General features: G+C 36.4%; 1 protein-coding gene across 5 annotated transcripts in view; it reads right to left on the bottom strand.

Moving 5' to 3' along the window:
* LOC134530894 (protein sel-1 homolog 1) overlaps positions 1–20,904 on the bottom strand; it is a 65,456-nt gene that overhangs the window by 2,262 nt on the left and 42,290 nt on the right. For 3 of the 5 annotated variants that reach the window (XM_063366174.1, XM_063366176.1, XM_063366178.1), the window contains exons 4-8: positions 20,485–20,680; positions 19,242–19,724; positions 13,043–13,191; positions 9,977–10,142; positions 7,705–8,081 (exon numbers count right to left, since the gene is read on the bottom strand). In XM_063366174.1, the coding sequence (XP_063222244.1) occupies positions 7,705–8,081; positions 9,977–10,142; positions 13,043–13,191; positions 19,242–19,724; positions 20,485–20,680 (1,371 nt within the window). The remainder of the gene's footprint in view (positions 1–7,704; positions 8,082–9,976; positions 10,143–13,042; positions 13,192–19,241; positions 19,725–20,484; positions 20,681–20,904) is intronic. The other 2 variants (XM_063366175.1, XM_063366177.1) reach the window with 1 other exon arrangement.

Below are 20,904 nucleotides of genomic sequence, written 5' to 3'. Positions count from 1 at the left end.
CGAATATTCAGTCATTTACGAAAAAGGCTGAGTGGGATCACTGAAACCGGGAAACATTTCGGGATCACGGAGGTTTCTCTCGTTGGGCGGGGGCAAAAGTTCCGCGGGATTTTCGTAATGTTTTAGAGTTATGTATGTAGAGTTATTCCACTACATCTGGCCACGTAAATTCCTTTTGAACACAGTAATTCGGAGTGATAACTAACGTATTTTATGTAGAAGAATGTCGTCAGGTCGTTTAAAATAGATTTGAACTGTCAGCATACTGATAAAGATAAATACCTGTCTGTAAAATCCACACAACCGGGGTGTTATAGGTGAGAGTTTTCAGATTAGAGGGTGAAACATGGTTTGTCGGCACTGTAATTTTGTTCTGAACGTGACGGCGAAGAGAAAGAAAATTATACAGACTATGTGGATAACATCTGGCCGCATACTCACAGGAAAGACTCCAAAAGCCTAACATGCTACGTCAATGTTTTTCAATAGGATAATACACAGTAAACGACCGGATGCAGGTGGCAAACCCCCCCCCCCCCCCCCCCCCCCACTCCCTCATACCCTTCTCACCTTTCCCAAATTCCTCGCGTAGTGACAGCTCAGGCAATTATCCTGTCCCACGCGTCAAAAAAAAAACTCTTGTCAAGAACTTAAAAGCTTGCGATCACGTTACATGGTGTACCAACATTGTGAAGTAAATGTGTTTTCTATGATGGTAGATCCACGATTCAAAGATTTACTAATTGAGGATGAAAAAAAAAAAAATATGGGTTGAAAATTTGTGCAGGGAGGTATGTAAGCTGAGTAAGCTGAAACTATAACTAAGACAAGTGAGGCTACAAGTGAAATGCCTGTTAAGAAATCATCTCTGTGGGCCTACGTGAAACCTTCAACAGCAGCTCAGTCTATGCTTGCAAGCTACGAAGAAACTATCCAAGAAGAAGTAAACGAATATCTGGCACCATCCTTTATCCCAAAGAATGAAAATCCTTTCAGTTTCTGGTAAGAGAAGGGGCGCACTTGTTTCGAAACATAGCTGTGGTAGCAAGAAAGTACTTGCCTGTACCTGCCACACAAGTGTGCAGTGAGAGACTTTTCTAAACAGCTGGCAACATTGTGACGTGTAGAAGAGAGAGTCTACTCCCCGAAAATGTAGAGCAGCTTGTGTTTCTCCACAAAAATTTAAATTAGCTAATATGTAGTGATGTGACAAGACTTTTTAATACGAACTAATTATAAAATTGGAGAACCTTAAAATTTTAAGTACTGTCATTTTTTTGATTCTACATACATTGTATCAGTAAATATGTACCTGTTATTGTAATTGATGTGATATAACATGTTTTATGGGATTTCCATTCTCATTCGAATTATTCAAACTCAATATTCGTATTCGAGAATAATTTGGTATTCGTATTCGAATTCAATTCGAACTAAAAAACTGATATTCGCACAGGCTTAGTAAACAATGAACTTTTTCAAAATAAAAGCTTTAAAAGGTAGTTTATCAGGAAGAATATAACCAAAAAAATTTGTGAATTTTAGGACTTTTCCGCTTTGTAAAACGTATGAAACGGGAAATTAATTATTTTATAAGTGTATGTTTCGGAAAAGTAAACCATTGTAAATATAGTACTTTCGGCGGGACCAAAATTAATCGGCGTATGACACGGGAAAATGTATGAAACGGGAACGTATCATCGAGGTACTACTGTAGTTGTATTTTTTCTGATGGCGACTCAAAACTTAATTCAATACAAATGAACAAGCATTCCGGTATCGAAAAAATGTATCGAACTTACAGTTTCGATACTCGATACTTTGCGATACTGTCAAGTATCGAAGGTATCGAGGTATCGAAAATCCCATCACTAATTATGGTAAAGGTTAACCACAAACAAAAGCCGTGAATATATCCATAAAACATTTAACCATCTCAAGGTGTTAAACCTTTGAAACAAAAACCAGCACCATAGAATACAGTAGCACTGTTTCCGACCATGTATCAGTGCACAAAATGTGCATCATAAGTATAACGGAACAAGTCATAGGCTAACAAGCGCGAACAGGACGCCATATTGATAGTCGATCCAGTGCAAGTTGTGGAGTGCGTGTGTACCACGTCTATGGTGAACTATACAAATGTAAACATCTGATGTTTGTATATGCGTGCTGTATTTTCTAGCTATGGTTTCGCTCTAAATTATGACTTTGAAGGAAGGGATACTGAAAATTGTGGCAGTTATCAAAGCAAATTTGAACGTTAAAGGCGGGAATGTAGAAATTTTAATATTGTTACAGGCGGGAAATTAAAGCATTGTGATAAATGGAGAAATGACGGGACCATGAAATTATGGTGTTATAGGCAGGAAAATGTTACAAACGGGAATGTTATAACCGGGTTGTACTGTATAACTTGAATTTCGATGCTATATGATGTACTAACTTACATTTAGGTGTCATATAGAGTATTGACATACTATTCAGTATTATTTCGGTATTATCGCAATTAACCACATAATCTTGTCCCACGGGTTGAAAAAAATCAGGTTTTTTTTAAAAAAAATCTGGTTTTTATGGTTTAAATTGTTTTTTTTGGTTTAAACCAGATTTTATTATTGTATTATTTATTTTGGTTCTCAGCATGTTCAAATGAAAGTCACAAAACATCCCACTTTCTGCCACTCAAGTTGAACCAGAAAAGTTATAACTAGGCCTGTGCGGGATCCCGAAATTCGGGAAAAATTTCGGGAACATAGAGGCTTTTATCCCGTCGGGAGGGAAAATAAATTTCCCGAAAATTTCGGGAATTTTAAGTTTATCTTTACTAGATATAACATAACCTCAAATCAATCAGCTAATGAACCTAATACAGTAGAACCTCAATGATACGTTCCAGTTTCATACATTTTCCCGTGTCATACACCAATTAATCTTGGTCCCGCCGAAAGTACTTTTACAAATGGTTTACTTTCCCGGAACACACTTATAAAATCATTAATTTCCCGTTTCATACGTTTTTACGAAGCGGAAAAGCCCTAAAATTCACAAATGTTTTTTTTATATTCCTCCTTATAAACTACGTTTTAATGCTTTTATTTTGAAAAACGTTCATTGTTTACCATTGCAAATGTAAGAAAATAACTTTATATCACCATAGATATGGATAGTATCAGGAAGACTGTGCACTTCGCTAGTAGCATCTATAGCCAGCACCGAAGCGAGACTAGTGGCGCAAACTAGCAATGATTATGAAAATGGTGCACGCGTTTTACCAAGGCACGGATCTCATATTTTGTGCATTCATTAATCTTTGAACTGAATATACCCGTTTGTTATTATTTACTTACGATCGGATTGTTTTGTATTTTACGTTTCTCAAATTAAAATTTTATTGAAAATTGTTTAGTTGCTTAAAGTTGTTTGTAAAATAAAACAAACAAGCAAATAGTTATGATTTTTTTTACAATAGCCTGATTTATTTTTATTTTTAATTTAGGCTTGGTGACTTTTCCCCCTCCCTCCAAGAAAGGACTTCATAACATTTTGTAAGGCCACTGTTTCTCATGTCAGCTTTACTTGATTATGGACTGTATTTTACATTTCTGGTGGTTTTATTTTATAAATACATATATATATATTGATGAATTCATATCTTTTATTAATATAATGCAATTATTTACGCATATGTATTTACGTTTAATCTGACATTGTGCTGGTATGCTAGATTGGAAAAAAATTGTATTATTGCCATTCCCTTTTCATACACTTTCCCGCATCATACACCATGTTTGTGCCCTCCGTTGAAAAGTGTATGACAGGGGTTCTACTGTTCACATTTCCTTCAAAATAAACATTTACAGTGCTGGAAAGAAGGAAAACCGCAAATCTTTATTCTGTTTTAGCAATCTTTAAACTTTTTTTTTTCCCAGGTTTAATGATAACTTGTTTTCATAATGTCTGACATACGTACATAATTACCTATAACATACCCGAAATACGACAGCATTAAAAATAATGAATGCCTCACTTGATGTTTATAGCAAAACAAACAAAAATACGTGAAAATGGTTTTATCTCAACTCTACTCACGAGAGAAACTTGTCAAACATGACAGCAATACGCCAATTTTGCATTAAATAATGCCCGAATTTTCTATGCCATTAATTATCTTAACTAAAATATAGACACTACTAATATTTTGTCATAATTAGTATTCTGCCGATTTAAAACACCTAAAATATTTTTCTTTATCAAACATCACGAGATGTCCAAAAATCAGTTTCCTTTGGATGCCAACAGGACATAAACAAAGCATAAATGATTCCTGTTGATCGGATCACGTATTTCTTTGTCATATTTTCGGAGATTTAAAAGCCAAAATAAAAAAATAATAATTATATTGTAAAATTAAATACAAGTTACCGTAATAGCTTTGAAATGTAGAAAAGTATAATATTTTCTTTCGGACAGTTAATTTTTTAGTGTTTTTGAGTTTAAAGATAAACAAACTTCAGCATTTTGGAGGTATTGGTAGTTGGTTACACTGTCTAATAGTTTACGGTGCTTGTCGGCTATCTTTAGTGGAATTTATGTGGTATTCTGCAATTCGTTTATATTTTCTTTGTCCGTATGGAAAACTCGGGAAAAATAACGTCCGAGTTAAAAGGCGTGTGGAAATTTTATGAGAAAAATGCTAACCAAACCGCAAAATGCAAACAGTGTCAAAAAATTATTAAAACAAGTAGAAGAAATTATTTTGAAACATTTTTTAAAAAATAAACATATTTATAGGATACAAAATTGATATGAAGCATATATTTCAATCAATTTTTTCCCGATCCCGTTCCTGTTTCCCGCAGGAAAAATATTTTCCATACCGAGAATTTCCAGAATAAAAAAATCCTTTCCCACACAGCCCTAATATATTTCAATCAATTTTTCCCGATCCCGTTCCCGTTTCCCGCGGGAAAAATATTTTCCCGCCCGAGAATTTCCCGAAAAAAAAAATCCTTTCCCGCACAGCCCTAGTTATAACATCAAAGAAGTGAAGTCCAGCAAATCTGAACATAAAATTTAACATCATTTAATTAACGGAAATACGAAGTTGTCTGACGTATAAATTTTCTTTTAAAGACACTTTTTAAACGTTATTTCCTTTATCTGATCGTCTGTCTCGCCGCGGTGCGGTACTGCTTATGAACATGTAGCCAGCGCTAGTTGGCATCATTTGTGTTTGGTTATGTTGTTTCCCGTATAGAGCGCGCACATGTATATATCTCGCCGATTGCATGCAGCGCGTATTCTCAGTCGAGTGCCGCGTTAACTACATTTGATGGCCCGCATTCTATCGTGGTAAATGTGTACTACGGCAATAGTTACGCGTTAGTTCACGTCGCAGATTCAAGTGGCTTGCGTTCGCGTTACAGTTTGGGTTTTCTATTTAAAGTTGAAGAAAGGTTTTTGTTTAATGAATTATTAATATAAATTGTTTGGCGTGCTCTTGTATACGCCACTTTTTTTTTTTAAATAAACGTACTTTCCATGAACTGGTTATGAATAACTTTACCTAACAAATATTTTTTTTTTCCGCATAATCGTCGTAAGCCTACTTTTCTAACTTGATTTTAGAATAAAATGTGAGACCATTATGCAAGAAAATACGGTAATATTGAAAAGAATATGTATTTAATTATTTGTCATTATAGGTAAATTTTGATTGAAAATGTTGATTAGTTACATGGTTTTAAATGCATTTTGGTGGTTAATAGTTAGAGACCCGAAAAAAGTGGGGTTATTTTTTCTCAAAAGTGGTGTTATTTTCCCCAAAATTCGTGATATAAAAGCGAGGTTATTTTATTTAAAATTTATTTTTAATTTGACACCGTGGATGTTTCAAATGAAGTATTCTAAGTATTCTGAAGTATGTCTGATTATTTGATTAAACAAGTGTTATTTTTACTTTTGAATACATATTCAGATAACACACAATTGCATAGAAAATAACAAATTTAAATCATCATTTAACAAAGTGAGTACTTACTGAATACAAGAAATTTCACTAAAGGAATTTTGTTATAGAGCACTTTTAAAATGGAAAGGCTAGTAAAAGGGTAGGCCTAGACCTACGATGCTAAATCATTTTATTGCATTAGGATTTATTTTTACATTCATTCTGCATTCCAAGAAACCAAATAAGTTAGTGTCAATGTTTGTGAGGTAAAAAAACGTAACCTAACCTAAAATGCTACAGAAAAAGTAAGTTGGACCTAATTACTCTAATACCACATAGAGTGGTCTATTAAACATCAAGGAAATTAATTCACACACTTTTTGTAAAGAAAATGCGATGTCATATTTTTGTACTTTGAGTTTTGTCTACTTCGAAGCAGTAAAAATACTAAATAAAGTAGGCCTACAAGTTACCAACTTGCCACCATATTTTACTAAATAGGCTTAAGTTACATTAAGTTACTTTACTAAACACGTGTATATCACAAATATAATAAATATTTGGTGAGTAATTCACCGAAATAATTTTAGGAAACACTTTTAATATTGCAGGTATGTTGTGTACAGATCGAGGTGGTGTTTTCACACATTGCAAAATGCAAAAAAAGAAATGGAGGATGGTGGGGAATGAGTTGAGTTATACCCGGCCTCGTGAAAGAAAGAAAAATTATGCCTTCAGCTTATCAATGTGTATGGACATTGGCATTATATTTATTAAAAGAGCGAGTTTCACCGACTCTCCGACATGGTTAGGCCTATGCACTGTAGGACCTAACAATACGTGATTTAATGACCTAGAATTAATAAAAACAGAAGAGCTTAACTCAGAATGCAACGGGGAAAAAATCCTACCTTCAACGAACTCATTTAACCATGACTTTAAATGTGGGTCTTCTAATTTCTCCAGCGGTAAATTTGCCTTGGCAAATGCCTCTGTCGTTTTCATTGCCATGTGTTCAATGTCGATTTTACGTTGATTTACGCTGCCGAAATTCTCGACAACAGACGTCTGGATTTTCCTTTCAGAAGAACCATTCGTGTATTTTCTTTTAGAGTTGACATGTTTTTCACTTTTTGTGTTTTAAAACGGAATCTTTCCTCTCAAATACCACTCTGCAGTTGCAGTATTTACACATAAGCGTTGACGCATCTGACGCATAAACACCGCCACTTTTGAATGCGTCGGCTCGTTGCCGTACACTGACTGGAAGTTTTGGCATCTTAAAACTTATAATAACGGCATGAAACTTTAGATAAATCACTCGTATGCGACAATCACGTCAAAACCCAAGAAGTGAAATCTGAAATGGCGATCGTTTCGCGTCGCGTGTGGATGTTTTACTCCGAATCGATTAGTCGAACTTATTTAGAAACAGAGACTTAGAGAACACGTATATCAAAGAAAACGATAGATATTGATGTATTCAATAGGAAATATCGCCAGCTCGTAAATTCGTTAAATGAATCGTGAATTGTTATTTGTTTACAACAAATTCGCGTTATTGACTCAAAACATAAAAAATCGCGTTTCTACTGTGAAATAAAGAAATTCGTGTTATTTTTCGGGTTTATCGCGATCGCGAATTTTTCAGGTCCCTATTAATAGTGTATTACCTTAAATTTCGGTGTTATTTTGGTTTCATCGCAGTTCACCATATAGGTACTCCCAAACCAGACAGCAACCCAACGCACCTCCTGCAGATACTTGAAGGCGAAGAGCAGGCGCAGCTTGGCCAGCGCCAGCGCCACCGGCACCTTGGCGTCGGCGCTCGTCTCCGCGGCCATGTCGTAGCAGCGCTTGGCCAGGTGGGCGTCCTGCTTCATGCCCAGCCCCTTCTCGTGCATGTAGCCCAGGTTGAACATGGCCTGGGCGTTGTGCTGCTGCTCCGAGGCCAGGCGGTAGTGGGAGGCGGCCAGCTCATAGTCCACCGGCGCCCCCAGGCCGTAGTAGTAGTAGTCGCCCAGCTTCACCTGGGCCGCCGAGTAGCCCTGGGCGGCCGCTCGCCCCCAGTACATGAGCGCGCGCACCAGCCCGCCTTCGGCCTCCGCGAACAAGCTCACTTCCCCTGCTTGGGCACACACGCGCGCACACACCCACCACAATGACATCGCCTGGCTCCCACACTCATCACACCACATCACTTTATCAACACAGTATATTGTACAATCCTAGTCACCTACAGCATTAGTCCAACCTTGATGTTATGATCAAAAAAAATTGGTTGTCTGTAAAGTCGGTTTACGGACGATAGTTTAACGTGACAACATCATAACAAAACATTGATGAAATGATTGCATACTTTTATGAATAAAATTGAATCATTTTTATTGAATTATCGCTATTTTGTATGGATACAAAGAAGGAGTGAAATAAAATCTATGTATATAGGGAGTTAATGGTAAAATACATCATTCACACACATAATTACATATACGAATCAGCTAACACACAGAATCGTACATTTAGGATACTTAACTCACCGATGATGTGAAGGAAAATGGCTTACCCAACACCAAGATGCAGTCAAAAATAATATATTTGCGCCACGGACTCTGCAGCAATACTAGGAGGAACGGGTTAGCAAAGAGCAATGAAAATGTTACATTGAAATGCATGAAAACAGAATTACGCCACGGACTCAGTCGCAATACTAGGAGGTTCAGGTTAGCAAAGAGCAATATAAAATGAGCGTAACAGGACACGGCGTAACAGGACAATGTGCGTAACGGGACACTTTTTCGTGCGTGCAGCCGGCGTTCATCAATTTATTAGATGTTGTCACGTCAAAAAGTTTAGCAAGATGATGCCAGAGCCATAAATTAAGATTAGCTGTCAATCTACAAAAAAATCCCATCAGTAATCACTAATCACATCTATTCATTCAATAAAAACCACGCAAAATAAATTTGATTAAATTTATACTAAATCCTTGACTCTACAACATATTTATGACTGATACTGATCCCTATACAGTAATGAGCTACTATCCACCCATTTTTTGCAAACTACTTAGTACTTAAAAAGTTAAAATAGGTTCAAGATTTATACATATTTCAATCAATTACTTTACACAATACCCACCTTATTACATTAGCTAGGCGAGTAAAATAAACACGATTTATCGTACAAATTTCTGATAACTACAATAATTTTTACGTGTCTAGTTGTACGTTTCCGTAATAAATAACACATTCCACAACGAAACATCTAAATCAGTAATAACATTGGAAAATCTGTATACTTGGCAACAATGTTATATCATAACCTTGACAGCTTAAGAGAAGTGATTACTGTACACTAAAAATAATTATTAAGAAACACAATAAGAAATATTTGAGACTTCACTTTTCGTCTAGTGAGGGAAAATTGGTAATTTTTAAGTAGCGGCATCTGGAAAATAATTTAAACATTTATCAAAAAATCTTTCAGAAACTACCTTTTTACATCATTTTGTGCCGTTTGCAAGGATATTATCCACATGTTTACCTGCATGGCAGGAATGTAGGATAGGTCTGCGAGATAGAAGGGGGAAAAATGTATAACCTTTATTTTCACAATCAACTCTAATTGGGCAAAATTCATATGTACCAGCACTCATTTGGGGTGCATTTCAATCCCGGAATGGGTCTACTTTATTACAAATAAATAAGCATAGCCTATACAAGCCTACCACTTGTTCTGATGTAATAAACCATGAGACATTTTTGGAATATTTAGTATGGAAAAACCAGTTGGGTTATAGATATTATCATTATTATCATCATCATCAGAAAAAATTTTTTTGACATGCCAATCAGTAATTGGTGACTGCTTGCTTGTTCAAATTCCAGACACACAGATACACCCTTGACCTTAAATATATTTATCCGACTATTCCCAGAGTTTTTCAGAAATTCATATTTCCCTTACACTGAAAACCTTAACTGAGTATCCAGAAGCAGGTTAGGTAAGCTGCAGTAGTACCTCTGTCGAGCAGGAAGGCAGCGTTGCTCTGGGCCACCTCATACCCCAATTCTGCCAGGAGGGCATACGTCACGTATGCTTCGTCCAGTCTGCCCTCACGGTAGTGCGTGTGAGCCTCCATCATCTTCTCACCCCACTTGCCACGCTCGGCCACATTCTTGAACAGCTGGAATAACCAAGTCACCGTCTGTTATCACAAACACCCTGGACAAGTCTGAGCAACAACTGCTCGGATATTTTAGAGGTTTGCATGGACATACGTCATTACTGGTTACACTATACAGTAAAAATATCTTAAGACATCCCCGCATAATACGTTTTCCCGTTTATAAAGTTTAAATAATTATTTCCTTCATCACTTTCATATATTCCTATGTTAATTTTTACCATTCACAACGTTTGCATTTATAGATACTTCCCGCATATTACGTTTGACATTTCAGGAATAAAATTATGTAATAAAGTTTTTCTTTACACTCTTAAACTTTATTTATAGTTAAAACTTAGACAATTTTTTCAAAACAATAACAAACATGACTGTCAAAACCTTTGCCGTACGTAGCACACTGTTACTATATATTTTTCGACCAATCATCTGCTTGCATTTGTATCCTTTGTAAGGCTGTTCCATCTGTACAGAATTTCTCTCATTCGAGGCATTAACGTCTGACGAATACACAGCAAAAATAAACCACTACCTATTCCTTGACCTGATTGTGTAACAAGTGACACAACTGGTACAGCAATATGAGGAGCTAATTAAGTTTCAAGTTTCATTGTTTGTTGAGCACTGTGGTAAAAATTTTATATGGTGGACGTAATGATGAACATTTTAGTTTACTCATTTTGCTATGATTTCCGTTTATGGCCAGATTTATACCGTAATTACCCATAAATTGTACACAATTTTTCGTAAAATGTGTGTTGAAAAATCATGGCACGAGGATTATTCAAAACTTGACAACACCACATGGCAATGCTGCATTATGCACAGGTTTCTTCAAGCTCGAAGGTTAGTTGACCTGCTACTGCTTAAAGGAACGACAGGCATCTTGCATGTTAATTGTGCTTTGTGATTTTGTTTTTCTGCAAGAAGATGCTGCAATGATTGCCGAAGGTTTACTGTAGCAACCATCTAAGCCTGCTGAAAAAAAGAAAATTATTTTAAAAGAAAGCTCAAGATATGAAAACTCGTGCCTTGGGTAGAAAAAATGTCGCGGAAAATCGTATACACGTTGGGAGGGGGGAAAAATTGGTTTTGAGTTATTGTGTTATCGCAATAAAAAGTTTATTTAAAAGGTGAGAATTTGAAGTGTTTGCTGCCACAGCAATTTTCAATATATTTTGTTTATAATATTTCTAACATGGCATTGATTTTGGTCATCCATGACTGATATGTTTATGCGCTTCAATGATATAAACAAAACAGCTGTGATCGGTAGCCATTACATTCATGGTAATGATGATATTATTCAGAGTTAATCCATAAACAAAATATTTATTACTTGGTATATTTAGATACATATACTTACGACAAAGAATGGTACTGAAAATATTTATAAATTTTGTAATACCTTGGAAGCAAAATTAAAGAATGCTATAAAACATAACTACAGAGGTTAACACCAGTACCAAGAATGCTAACTGTGCTAAAGTTAGCTTTATCTGCTGGATCTAATTACCGCCCAGTGCGACATTGTATAGAGAGCTTAGGACAACAGCCTACGCGATTCCACACAACTGAGGCAAATTCTGTCATGGTTTATAAAAATTTTTACATCAAAATGTGCAATGATGCCGAATAGACTTAAGGACTTTCCTACAGGTGTCTACTACATTAAAAAAATAAAATTAAAGAGTAAACCACCGTACAGGTAGCCTCAGTCTGAGATCCTCCAATGTGTGGTTTTCAAGGTATTTGTCACAAACATTAATTTTTCCCCACCCACTTTGGCCATTGGTAATGATAGAGCTATGTAATACATAAGGGCCTTCCTACAGGTGTCTACTACCAATAAAAAATAAAATTAGAAAGACACACACTGTAAAGGTCACACCAGGGCCTCTGAGGGTTTCCAATGTGTGATTTTCATTGTAACTTAAAAGGTAATTCAATATTTGAATAATTACTTAATTCAATAATAAACATTTAAAAGTAATGCAAGGCTTTTAACCAACAACAAATATTTGTAGTAATGGAATCCCCACAAACGGTCGAATTTTCAAATAGTAAGCTGAACAAACAGCACATAAACTAAGTATGTCATTTTAATGATTTTTTTTTATGTTGCAACTAATCTCTACTATTACCCTTCTAAGAAGTTTTTCGTGTTAGTAAGTGTTTTATCATCCAGTCCCTTGAAAAATGTCTTAACAGAGTTTTACTGTATGTCATAAAAAAAACTCAATAATAGACAAAAATAAAATATGAATATAAAAAAACACATGGAAAACAAGTCAAAATCAAAAATCAGCCAATGTCAAAAGTTAACATAGACAGCACAGAAAATAAAATATCGTAGAATTTCTGTTTACACCCGAGGACAAATCTCAGTTACAAAAACATTGCAACTGTTTTATCTTAGAAGCCTAATGTGTTCATTTGGGCTGTCATCGTGCTGGTGTCCAGTATATTATGTTTATAACATCGTTGGCTTTGTCTGTGTATTTCTGTGTTTCTGTTGTATTATCTGCATTATATGTTGGTTCCATTGATCATTTTTGTTTGTATGTTGGTATGTTAACAAATATATATTTTTTTTCTTTTATTTACTTATCTTGTTGCAACTGTCTCGTCGTCATCAGCCCACTGCGTCCATCTGTCCTGTCATGTTTTTTTTAATTTTGAGAGTGGCTGATTTTAGCTTGTTTGTACTTGTTTTCAGCGTGTTTGCATATTCATTTTTTCTTTGTTTATCATTGAGGATTCTTATGACATACAGTGTAACCAGCAATGGTGTACGACCAAAAACAAATCTTTAGATCAAGCTTCTCCACTGCAAGAACAAATGAAAGGAACGTAACTGCTCGAGGGAGGTACTGCACCGAACAAGAGCTGGCACTCACCTCGGTGGCGGTGGGGCAGGAACGCATCATGCCGGTGCCCGTCGCATGCATCTGGGCGAGCTTGTAGTAAGCGAGCACGTGGCCCGACTGCGATGCCAGGCTGAAGTACTTGTTGGCCACCTTGTAGTCGCGAGCCACGCCCAGCCCACCTGCGCTCACACATGCGAACACGACGCTCGACGCCAAGTTCCGTCCCGAGTCCCTGTTGAGGATCAGGGGACTGCACCCCCAAAGCTGCCAGAGAAACAGCTAACACATTCCTTCTTACTAACAATTACATAAGTAAAAGATTTTATTTTGTTAGTTGCATTGGATGAACCATTCGAGCAGCTGCGCCATTTATGAGACATCATATTTTTAAATGAATATATTTACTTTGCAATTAAAACAAAATTTATTTTGAAAGCTTATTATTTATTTCAGTTAAATACTGTATTTACCCGCAGAAGAGTCACCCCTGTGTATGGGTCGCACGCAGCTTTAATTTGGGTCATAAAAATACAACTTTCTCCCCCTAAGAGTCACCCTCAAGTATGAATTGCACCAAATATCTGTCTAAGTAGTGTACAGGTGAAGTCTTTGTTCCATGTCTCAGCTTATCGGTGCATAAGAAATATAGCGCGAAGTTGTTTTTTTTTTGGGCTGGTCTACTTTTTAGCAAATTACAGGCAATATAAAATTACCAAAACAAAAATCAGTCTGTGGACATTCATAAAACTTAGGCTTGCTGCTTCTATCATATTATGCAATTTCCACAATAATATTCAATATTTATATCATTACACATTGTAAACCTACTGGTCTTCCTTGCAATGTTAATTTTATAGACTATTATTTGCACCACAATACACCCGTCACATATTGGAAACAAAATAAAATGAAATCATTTAACATACTAAAGTCTGTTATGAATATAATTAAATACTAACTAACAAGCTCAACATGTGTTTTGTAAGAATTTGTAGATTGTTGCTCATTTTCATTAATTCTGTTTATAAATGTATAATAAAATAAATATTACAAAAACTTTTGCTACTCAAAGTGAAACAGTATTAGACTAACTGCTTTAATAATAATTTGGTTATTTTCATTTCAGGTTTAAGTTACTTACAGATTTGAAAGAAAAGAAACAACCCAATATGCTTTATGTCTTATTAAAACTGTTTAAAAATAGTGCTGTTTTATCAAAATTACATTATGTTTAGATTTGCTTATAGATTCTCTTCCGTATACTGCAAGTATTATTAACACTATTTTGCACCCTTGCATACATACTGGGCGAATATGCTGATATTATTTATTTAGAATCTTGAAATCTTGAACCAGTAGAACACGAGTCCGAGTAATTAATTAAATGCTTGAATATAATTTAAAGAAACTGTAATAGATAGTGGTGCACCGATGCGGATACCGATGAATCGTAATCGGCGATTATGGTTACTTTCCGATTAATCGTAATCGGAGATTATCTTAACGATTACTTTGCCGATTATCTACGTCCCGGCGTAATTAAGCAGCGTTTTTGCGGTGTAATATTTTGTTACACATTTTAGGACGAAATACGGTAATATTTGTATATATTACAAAATCCATCCAACTCCGTCATATCATTACAGATATTTCGTTAAGTTTAATAAATCTCTGCCTCGAACAATAACAAATACATTTTTCCTACACGTTTATTTACGTTTCGTCTTTTATTCTGTCTTTTGTTTAGTGGCCTTGTACATTACCTATAGCCAGAGACGTAAAATACCACAAGCAGTTGCAGTGGACTCTATGACAATTGATCTTTTCGAATCGTAGTAGCGGTTCAAAATCGTGGTCCCGATACCTTCTAGAGTTTATCACTGGGTTTTACAAACTCGTTATGGGTGTCTTTGGTAACATTATCCGTTGTTGTGTTACTTGTATGTGACGTGAAAAGTGAAAAAGTATTTATAATTTTATATATTCAGTCAACATAAATAAGTCATATGTGCTAGAATTGGTTTTGAGTCATTTTATATAATTATAGTGATTAGTGAGATGGCGAGTAGGGAGAAAAAAAGTGAAGTGTGGAAACATTTTTCTATAAACTCAAGTGAACAAAATAAAGCAACATGTTTACATTGTTAAACGGTAATTTCTCGATGCAACCTTATGTGATAGTTAATAATAATGCTAGTTTTCCGCAACAAAAACTTACCCATTGTAAATTACAATTATTAGACTGTAGTTCACGTTTACAATAACAAACATAAATAGAAGTTAATTTAATTTACACTTTGGAATGACTTAATAGCGTATTTTATATATTTTTATACTGTTATTATAACTGTATTCTCAATTTTACCTAATCTTGTTATTAAATTCACATGGGGAAAAAATTGTTTGTGTGCATTATTAAACTTTAAAAAATTTGTTCATTATAATCGGTAACTGAATCGGTATCTGCCGATTATTGCTCTCATAATCGGTAATCGAATCGTAATCGGTAAAGTCATATCGGTGCACCACTAGTAATAGACATTATTGTCACTGTATTGAGTAACAACCAAAAAATAAATAAAATACCCTTTTCTGAATTTTATTACTTTCTTTTCACAGAAGCCACTAGCTAATTTTGATGAAAAGTTAAAAAAAAATTTCAAAACATAAGCCAAAAAGTACTAACCGTTGTGCTGTTTGCCAGCACTTGTTACCTACAAAAGATCTTTGGCCCTAAGAGCAGTGGCTGGAACAGCTTTACACGTTATGGCTAGGGGTATGCAAAATTCGCATTTGCGATAAAACGATTTTTTACGCGAATTTTAACAGTTTAAAACAAATAAACCCGATATCCACATTATAGGATACTATTTTTACGCGAATCTTAACGTTTGAAAACAAATAAACCCGATATCCATAACTATTTGATTAAACTATGCTAAAAATACGTACTTCTGACGAAGTCCATAACGTAGGCCTAACCTAGTGCAGAATTAGTAAATCAACACGGCCGCCATAATTCAACTAGAGTACGATACGCTGCTTCCTCTCACACGCGAACATGTGACGATGTTTTTAGTATTATGGTAAGAAAAACGGTGTAAACATGTACAGAGGCGAAATTGAATGTTTTGAATAACTTGAACGATGGAAGCAAAGACGTGAGTATAGTTTGATACACTTGTCCACAAAACATCAAACAAATACGCAGTAGCTACACAACACGTTGTTAATCGCTGAGCTCACACGATGCAATCAGCAGCAGCAGTGCAGCTGGCAGGCTGCGCGCGCAGTCACGCTCACGCACACTCACACGAAGTCACAACAAAACAAAGCTGTTTACGGCCGTGCCTGCGCGTTGTTGAATACGACAAACTTGTAAACAGTATGAATTGAACTTGCGTGGCGTGGTAGTTGTGCTCTAATACTTACGTGGCGTAGGCCTACATACTTATCCGAAGTAATAAATATTTTTTAACAAAAATGTGTTAATTTACCGTAATTACTTTTGTTGACAAAAATGCCGAAACCTGTATTGACTGCCAAACAAGGGGCCGGAGAGTTTTCACAACACGATTTGTATGCAAGCGATGAAAAAACCATTTTCTGTCGTTTTTGTAATGTGTCTGTGACATGGGACCGCAAAGACTCGTGTGCGAAGCATATTGGCAGTGAAAAACATAAGAAACGGGCAACAGAAAGTGTGAATAACTTAGTGAGCGTAGCCTACTGACTGTGTTGTTTTTAATTGATATTCATTTATTTTAAGTTAACTTTCATTTTAAATATTGTTTGCTGTGTTGTTTAAGTGTTGTAATAATTTTGAAGCGTTAAGTTACAGTAAGCAGTTTGCCAATGGTTTGAAGTGAACAATTCAGTGAGTACAGTAAGAATTTAAATAAGAATTGAGAAATGACTTCATACTTCTCCAAATACTGGACATTCAATTTTAATTATACCGCTTTAAATGTCATCTTTTTTAATATTAAATAGTTAGTATTTGGTGTGTATTAAGTGTTAAAATAATTTTCACGACACTTGAGATATGAAATTGGTACTACTGTTATCCATTTTGGTAGTCAAAATAACCTCCCTTTCAGAGAAAAATAACACAGATTTTCCAGAAAAATAACCTCGAATTCTGTGAACAAATAAACACGAAAAGTGCATACCCCTAGTTATGGCTCGGCGCTCACACACGTACACACCCACACAACTTTGAGGCAGGCATTCTGTCATCAAGCAGTCCAGAAGTAGCAGCACCAGCACTCCTGGCCAAGTGTCATACCATATGTTTTGCTCTTCTAACTTCTCCGGTTTAACAGTTCTGTTTACTTCTTCCCGAGTGTGTCACATGATGGTGGTAGTGGTGGCGTGGCTTTGTTAAAGGTGTGATAAAAAATTAATCTTGACAAATCCCCAGTCACTCCTCAAAAATTTTAATGCCGCTTAATTGTTTGAAGCATCGTTAACATTGTGATGGAACTGGGTGCTGTTACTAGAGTAGAAACACCTTTTTGACGATGCAACATAACAGGATTTTATTTGACTTTGTGAATTTTAATTCCATCTTTAATAATTGCAGCACACTAAATGAAATTTTTACTATATTTAGGGTTATTATGATTAACAACATAAAGCCTATGGTAAAAGTCCTGAAAAGAACTTTCGAAGGATGTCCCACTTGACCTCATTAACTCTCTTAAAAATATATCAACAACTCCTCCACCAATTTATTTCATATATGAACTTGAAAATTCTATTGGCCCCACACACCTACCCACCTAATTTTACAAGACCAATAAACGGTTCGAAAGTTATCGTTGTACAACGTTACACGTGTGTATACACATACAGTAGAACCCTGTTATAACGAATCTGAAGGGAATCATTTATATGTTCACTATAGAGGGGAAACTTTATATCTGGGAAAACTTTTATATTGGCAATACATACTCAAAAGCAAAATCTTAACTACACGTAGGCCTAAGCCAAGAAAAGAACGAATGAAAATACTCAAAGCAACAGTTTTATGAGCAAATGCATATATTATTTTTAATGAACTACACATGTACAAACTTTCTATTACCTAATGGTTCTTGGACATCGGCGTATTATCCTTTTTTCAGGCATTTAATACTCTGTGACGTTTTCGCAGCTTGAGAAAGAAGATTGTTCAGCTTGTTTAATATTGTACGTAATGTGGATGTTGCAATTCCCAGTTCCTTTTCTATTAACACGTGCGGGACAGTGGGATTGGAGTCTACATTTTCAATAATGTCCAGTTTATCTCGCACAGATAATGCCTTACGTTTTTTTTCCGCGTTTTCACATTTTTTTATGTACGTATTTCTTATTGAAGCACATTTGCAGCTTAATAACACGAAATTCTTGTTACCGTCAAAAGTAAATAAACGAAAAATAACGAGTCTGGCGCATCAAAGATCACTACGTATCATTTAGTATCGCAGTTGCTAAAGCTGGAATGAAATTTTCTCACTTTCTATGGAAAAATTTAGTCCACAGAGTTCTATCTAGTGGTAGTCTTACGATTACGAATCTTACTCAATCAAAATGTCCGAAACGTGAACGATAAATATGAGACGTAAAAATATTGAATTTGCTGCTATAATGTACATACGTATTTGTGTGGTAGTAATTTATGTTTAATTTTGATAACATATTAAATGTACACGCGTTTGCCCATTCTTTAACTATGCAGGGAAAACTATTTTTTATTTTCACCTAACTGATCACCATTTATGGCTACACGTAGCCTACCGAGGCCACTCGAATACGACTTGTTTATAATATGAACAGTGGACAATTGAGTAGCGTATTGCGGAGAAAAACTTCAATGTGATCTAGAATAGACGTTTTGTGAAAAAACTTGTAATTGTATGAAAATATTTGAGATAAATGTGCATTATGTCAGCAAAATATGTTCGTGGTACACGGGAAAACGTATCAACATTGACAAAAGTTGTGCGCTATATCCAATAAATTAATACATAACCTCACATCATTTTGCCGGGACTGAGACGGAAATTCACAATAAACGGGAATTCATTATAGGCGGGTTCACTATAAACGGGTTTCACTGTATATACATGCATACATATATACAAACAAACCCCGATTCGCTCATATGATTGTTTTTGTGGGTTGGGAATCGGTAAAAACCCCTCAGGAAACATGAAAGGTCCCAACTGGACGTTGGTGTACTCACTGAAGTACATGTTGCCCAGTTGCAGCTGGCCGTCCACCCAGCCCTGCTCCGCTGCCTGCGAGAAGTACTTGAGGGCCTTTTCGTAGTCGCCGGCGTGCAGGTGCATGAGCCCCAGGCCGCTCTGCCCCACGGGGTTGCCCATGTCGGCGGCGCGCTGGAAGTACTCCAGCGCCGTCTTGTTGTCGCCCTGCTCCAGGTGGATCTTGCCGAGGAAGGCGGTGGCGATGGCGTTGCCCGCTCCAGCCGCCTGCTGGAAGTAGTGCAGGGCGCGGCGGTGGTCGCGAGCCACGCCCCGCGCACCCTGGTAGTGCAGCTGGCCCAGCCCCACCTGCGCCTGCATGTCACCCTTCTCCGCCAGCAGCTGGTAGTACTCCATCAGGTCCTGGTCCAGAATGCCCGAGTTGTAGCCGGGGTTCTCTGCCTCGTCCAGGAGCCTGGCCCGCTGCACTGCTTGGCCTCCCGACAGCGTCACACCGCTTGCCACTGCACACGCCCGGCCGGCCTCGGCTGCACTTCATCCTCCTCGTCATGCCGCTGTTCGCACAGACTCCATCGTGCCCCATTCCCCTCTCCCCCATCACACTCTTCCTGATCAGCATCGATTTTATTTTTAAAATGTGTATGCTAAAAATAAAAAATTTACTGGTCTAAGACAGACCTTTCACAAGACTTTTTCCAGCTCAGATAATTTAGTGCATCTTACAACCACCTTACATTCAAATTTATTCGATTCTATAAAAACCTTAATTATTAATATTTTGATATGGTATTTGGAAATGGGCTGTGACTTACAATATTGAAGTCTTCCCACTCGTGCAGGCAAACTCATCAACATTTGAAGTAAGTATAAAAGGAGGGTTTTTTTTAGTAAAAATATATAATTATTCAGGATGAGGCACGATAAAATGTCACAAGGAAGAAATGCTTATATCACAGGCCAACCACTGTGTGGTTACAGTTTATTTCAGAAAGTCACTGAGCACTTTATATGTCCTAGTACAACTTATCCTTATTTGAGGTGAGTCAACCAGTACAGCATTTGCCATATTAAATATGTAACTTAATTTGAACTGCATTATAAATTTGTAGGTATAGATTTTCTTTCAGAGAAACTTGAGGATCGAAAAACAGATACATTTTAGAATTGACTGTCTTTTACATTTGAATTAATACAGTATATGTTAATAAGCTGCCTTGTTACAAAATAGGATGCAGAGGTTAAGTGCAGGCCAGCTCAGCTAACCTTTGTTGGCAACCTTGCGGTAGAAGTCAAGGGCCTTTTCGCAGCTGGACTGAACAGTGACCCCAGACCAATAGCGGTAGCCTAGCGCCATCTGGGCCCAGGAGCTGCCCCCAACTGCCCCGAATGTATAGTGCACCAGCGCTCGTGCTTGGCTGGCATTCACAGCGATTCCTGCTGCGTACATGAAGCCCAAACCCTAGACACCAGGAATTACAATGATTTCTTTGAAAAACAAAAGAACTTTAAAAGCATTTTAAAACTAATAATTTTAATAATTAATAAAATAAAATAAATTAATACAAAAATTTACAAAAAATACTACCACTACAATTAAACATCTATGGTGTAAAAAATGATAAACTTTAAAAAGAATAAACTTCCAGTTGCAAGTGTTGATTGTAAAGATTTCTATTTTTAAGG

Source organism: Bacillus rossius, chromosome 3 (assembly GCF_032445375.1).
Source record: "Bacillus rossius redtenbacheri isolate Brsri chromosome 3, Brsri_v3, whole genome shotgun sequence".
NCBI classification, from domain to species: Eukaryota; Metazoa; Arthropoda; class Insecta; order Phasmatodea; family Bacillidae; genus Bacillus; species Bacillus rossius.
Note: the sequence above shows the minus strand (reverse complement) of the source record. Positions and strands in the feature narration are given on the sequence as shown.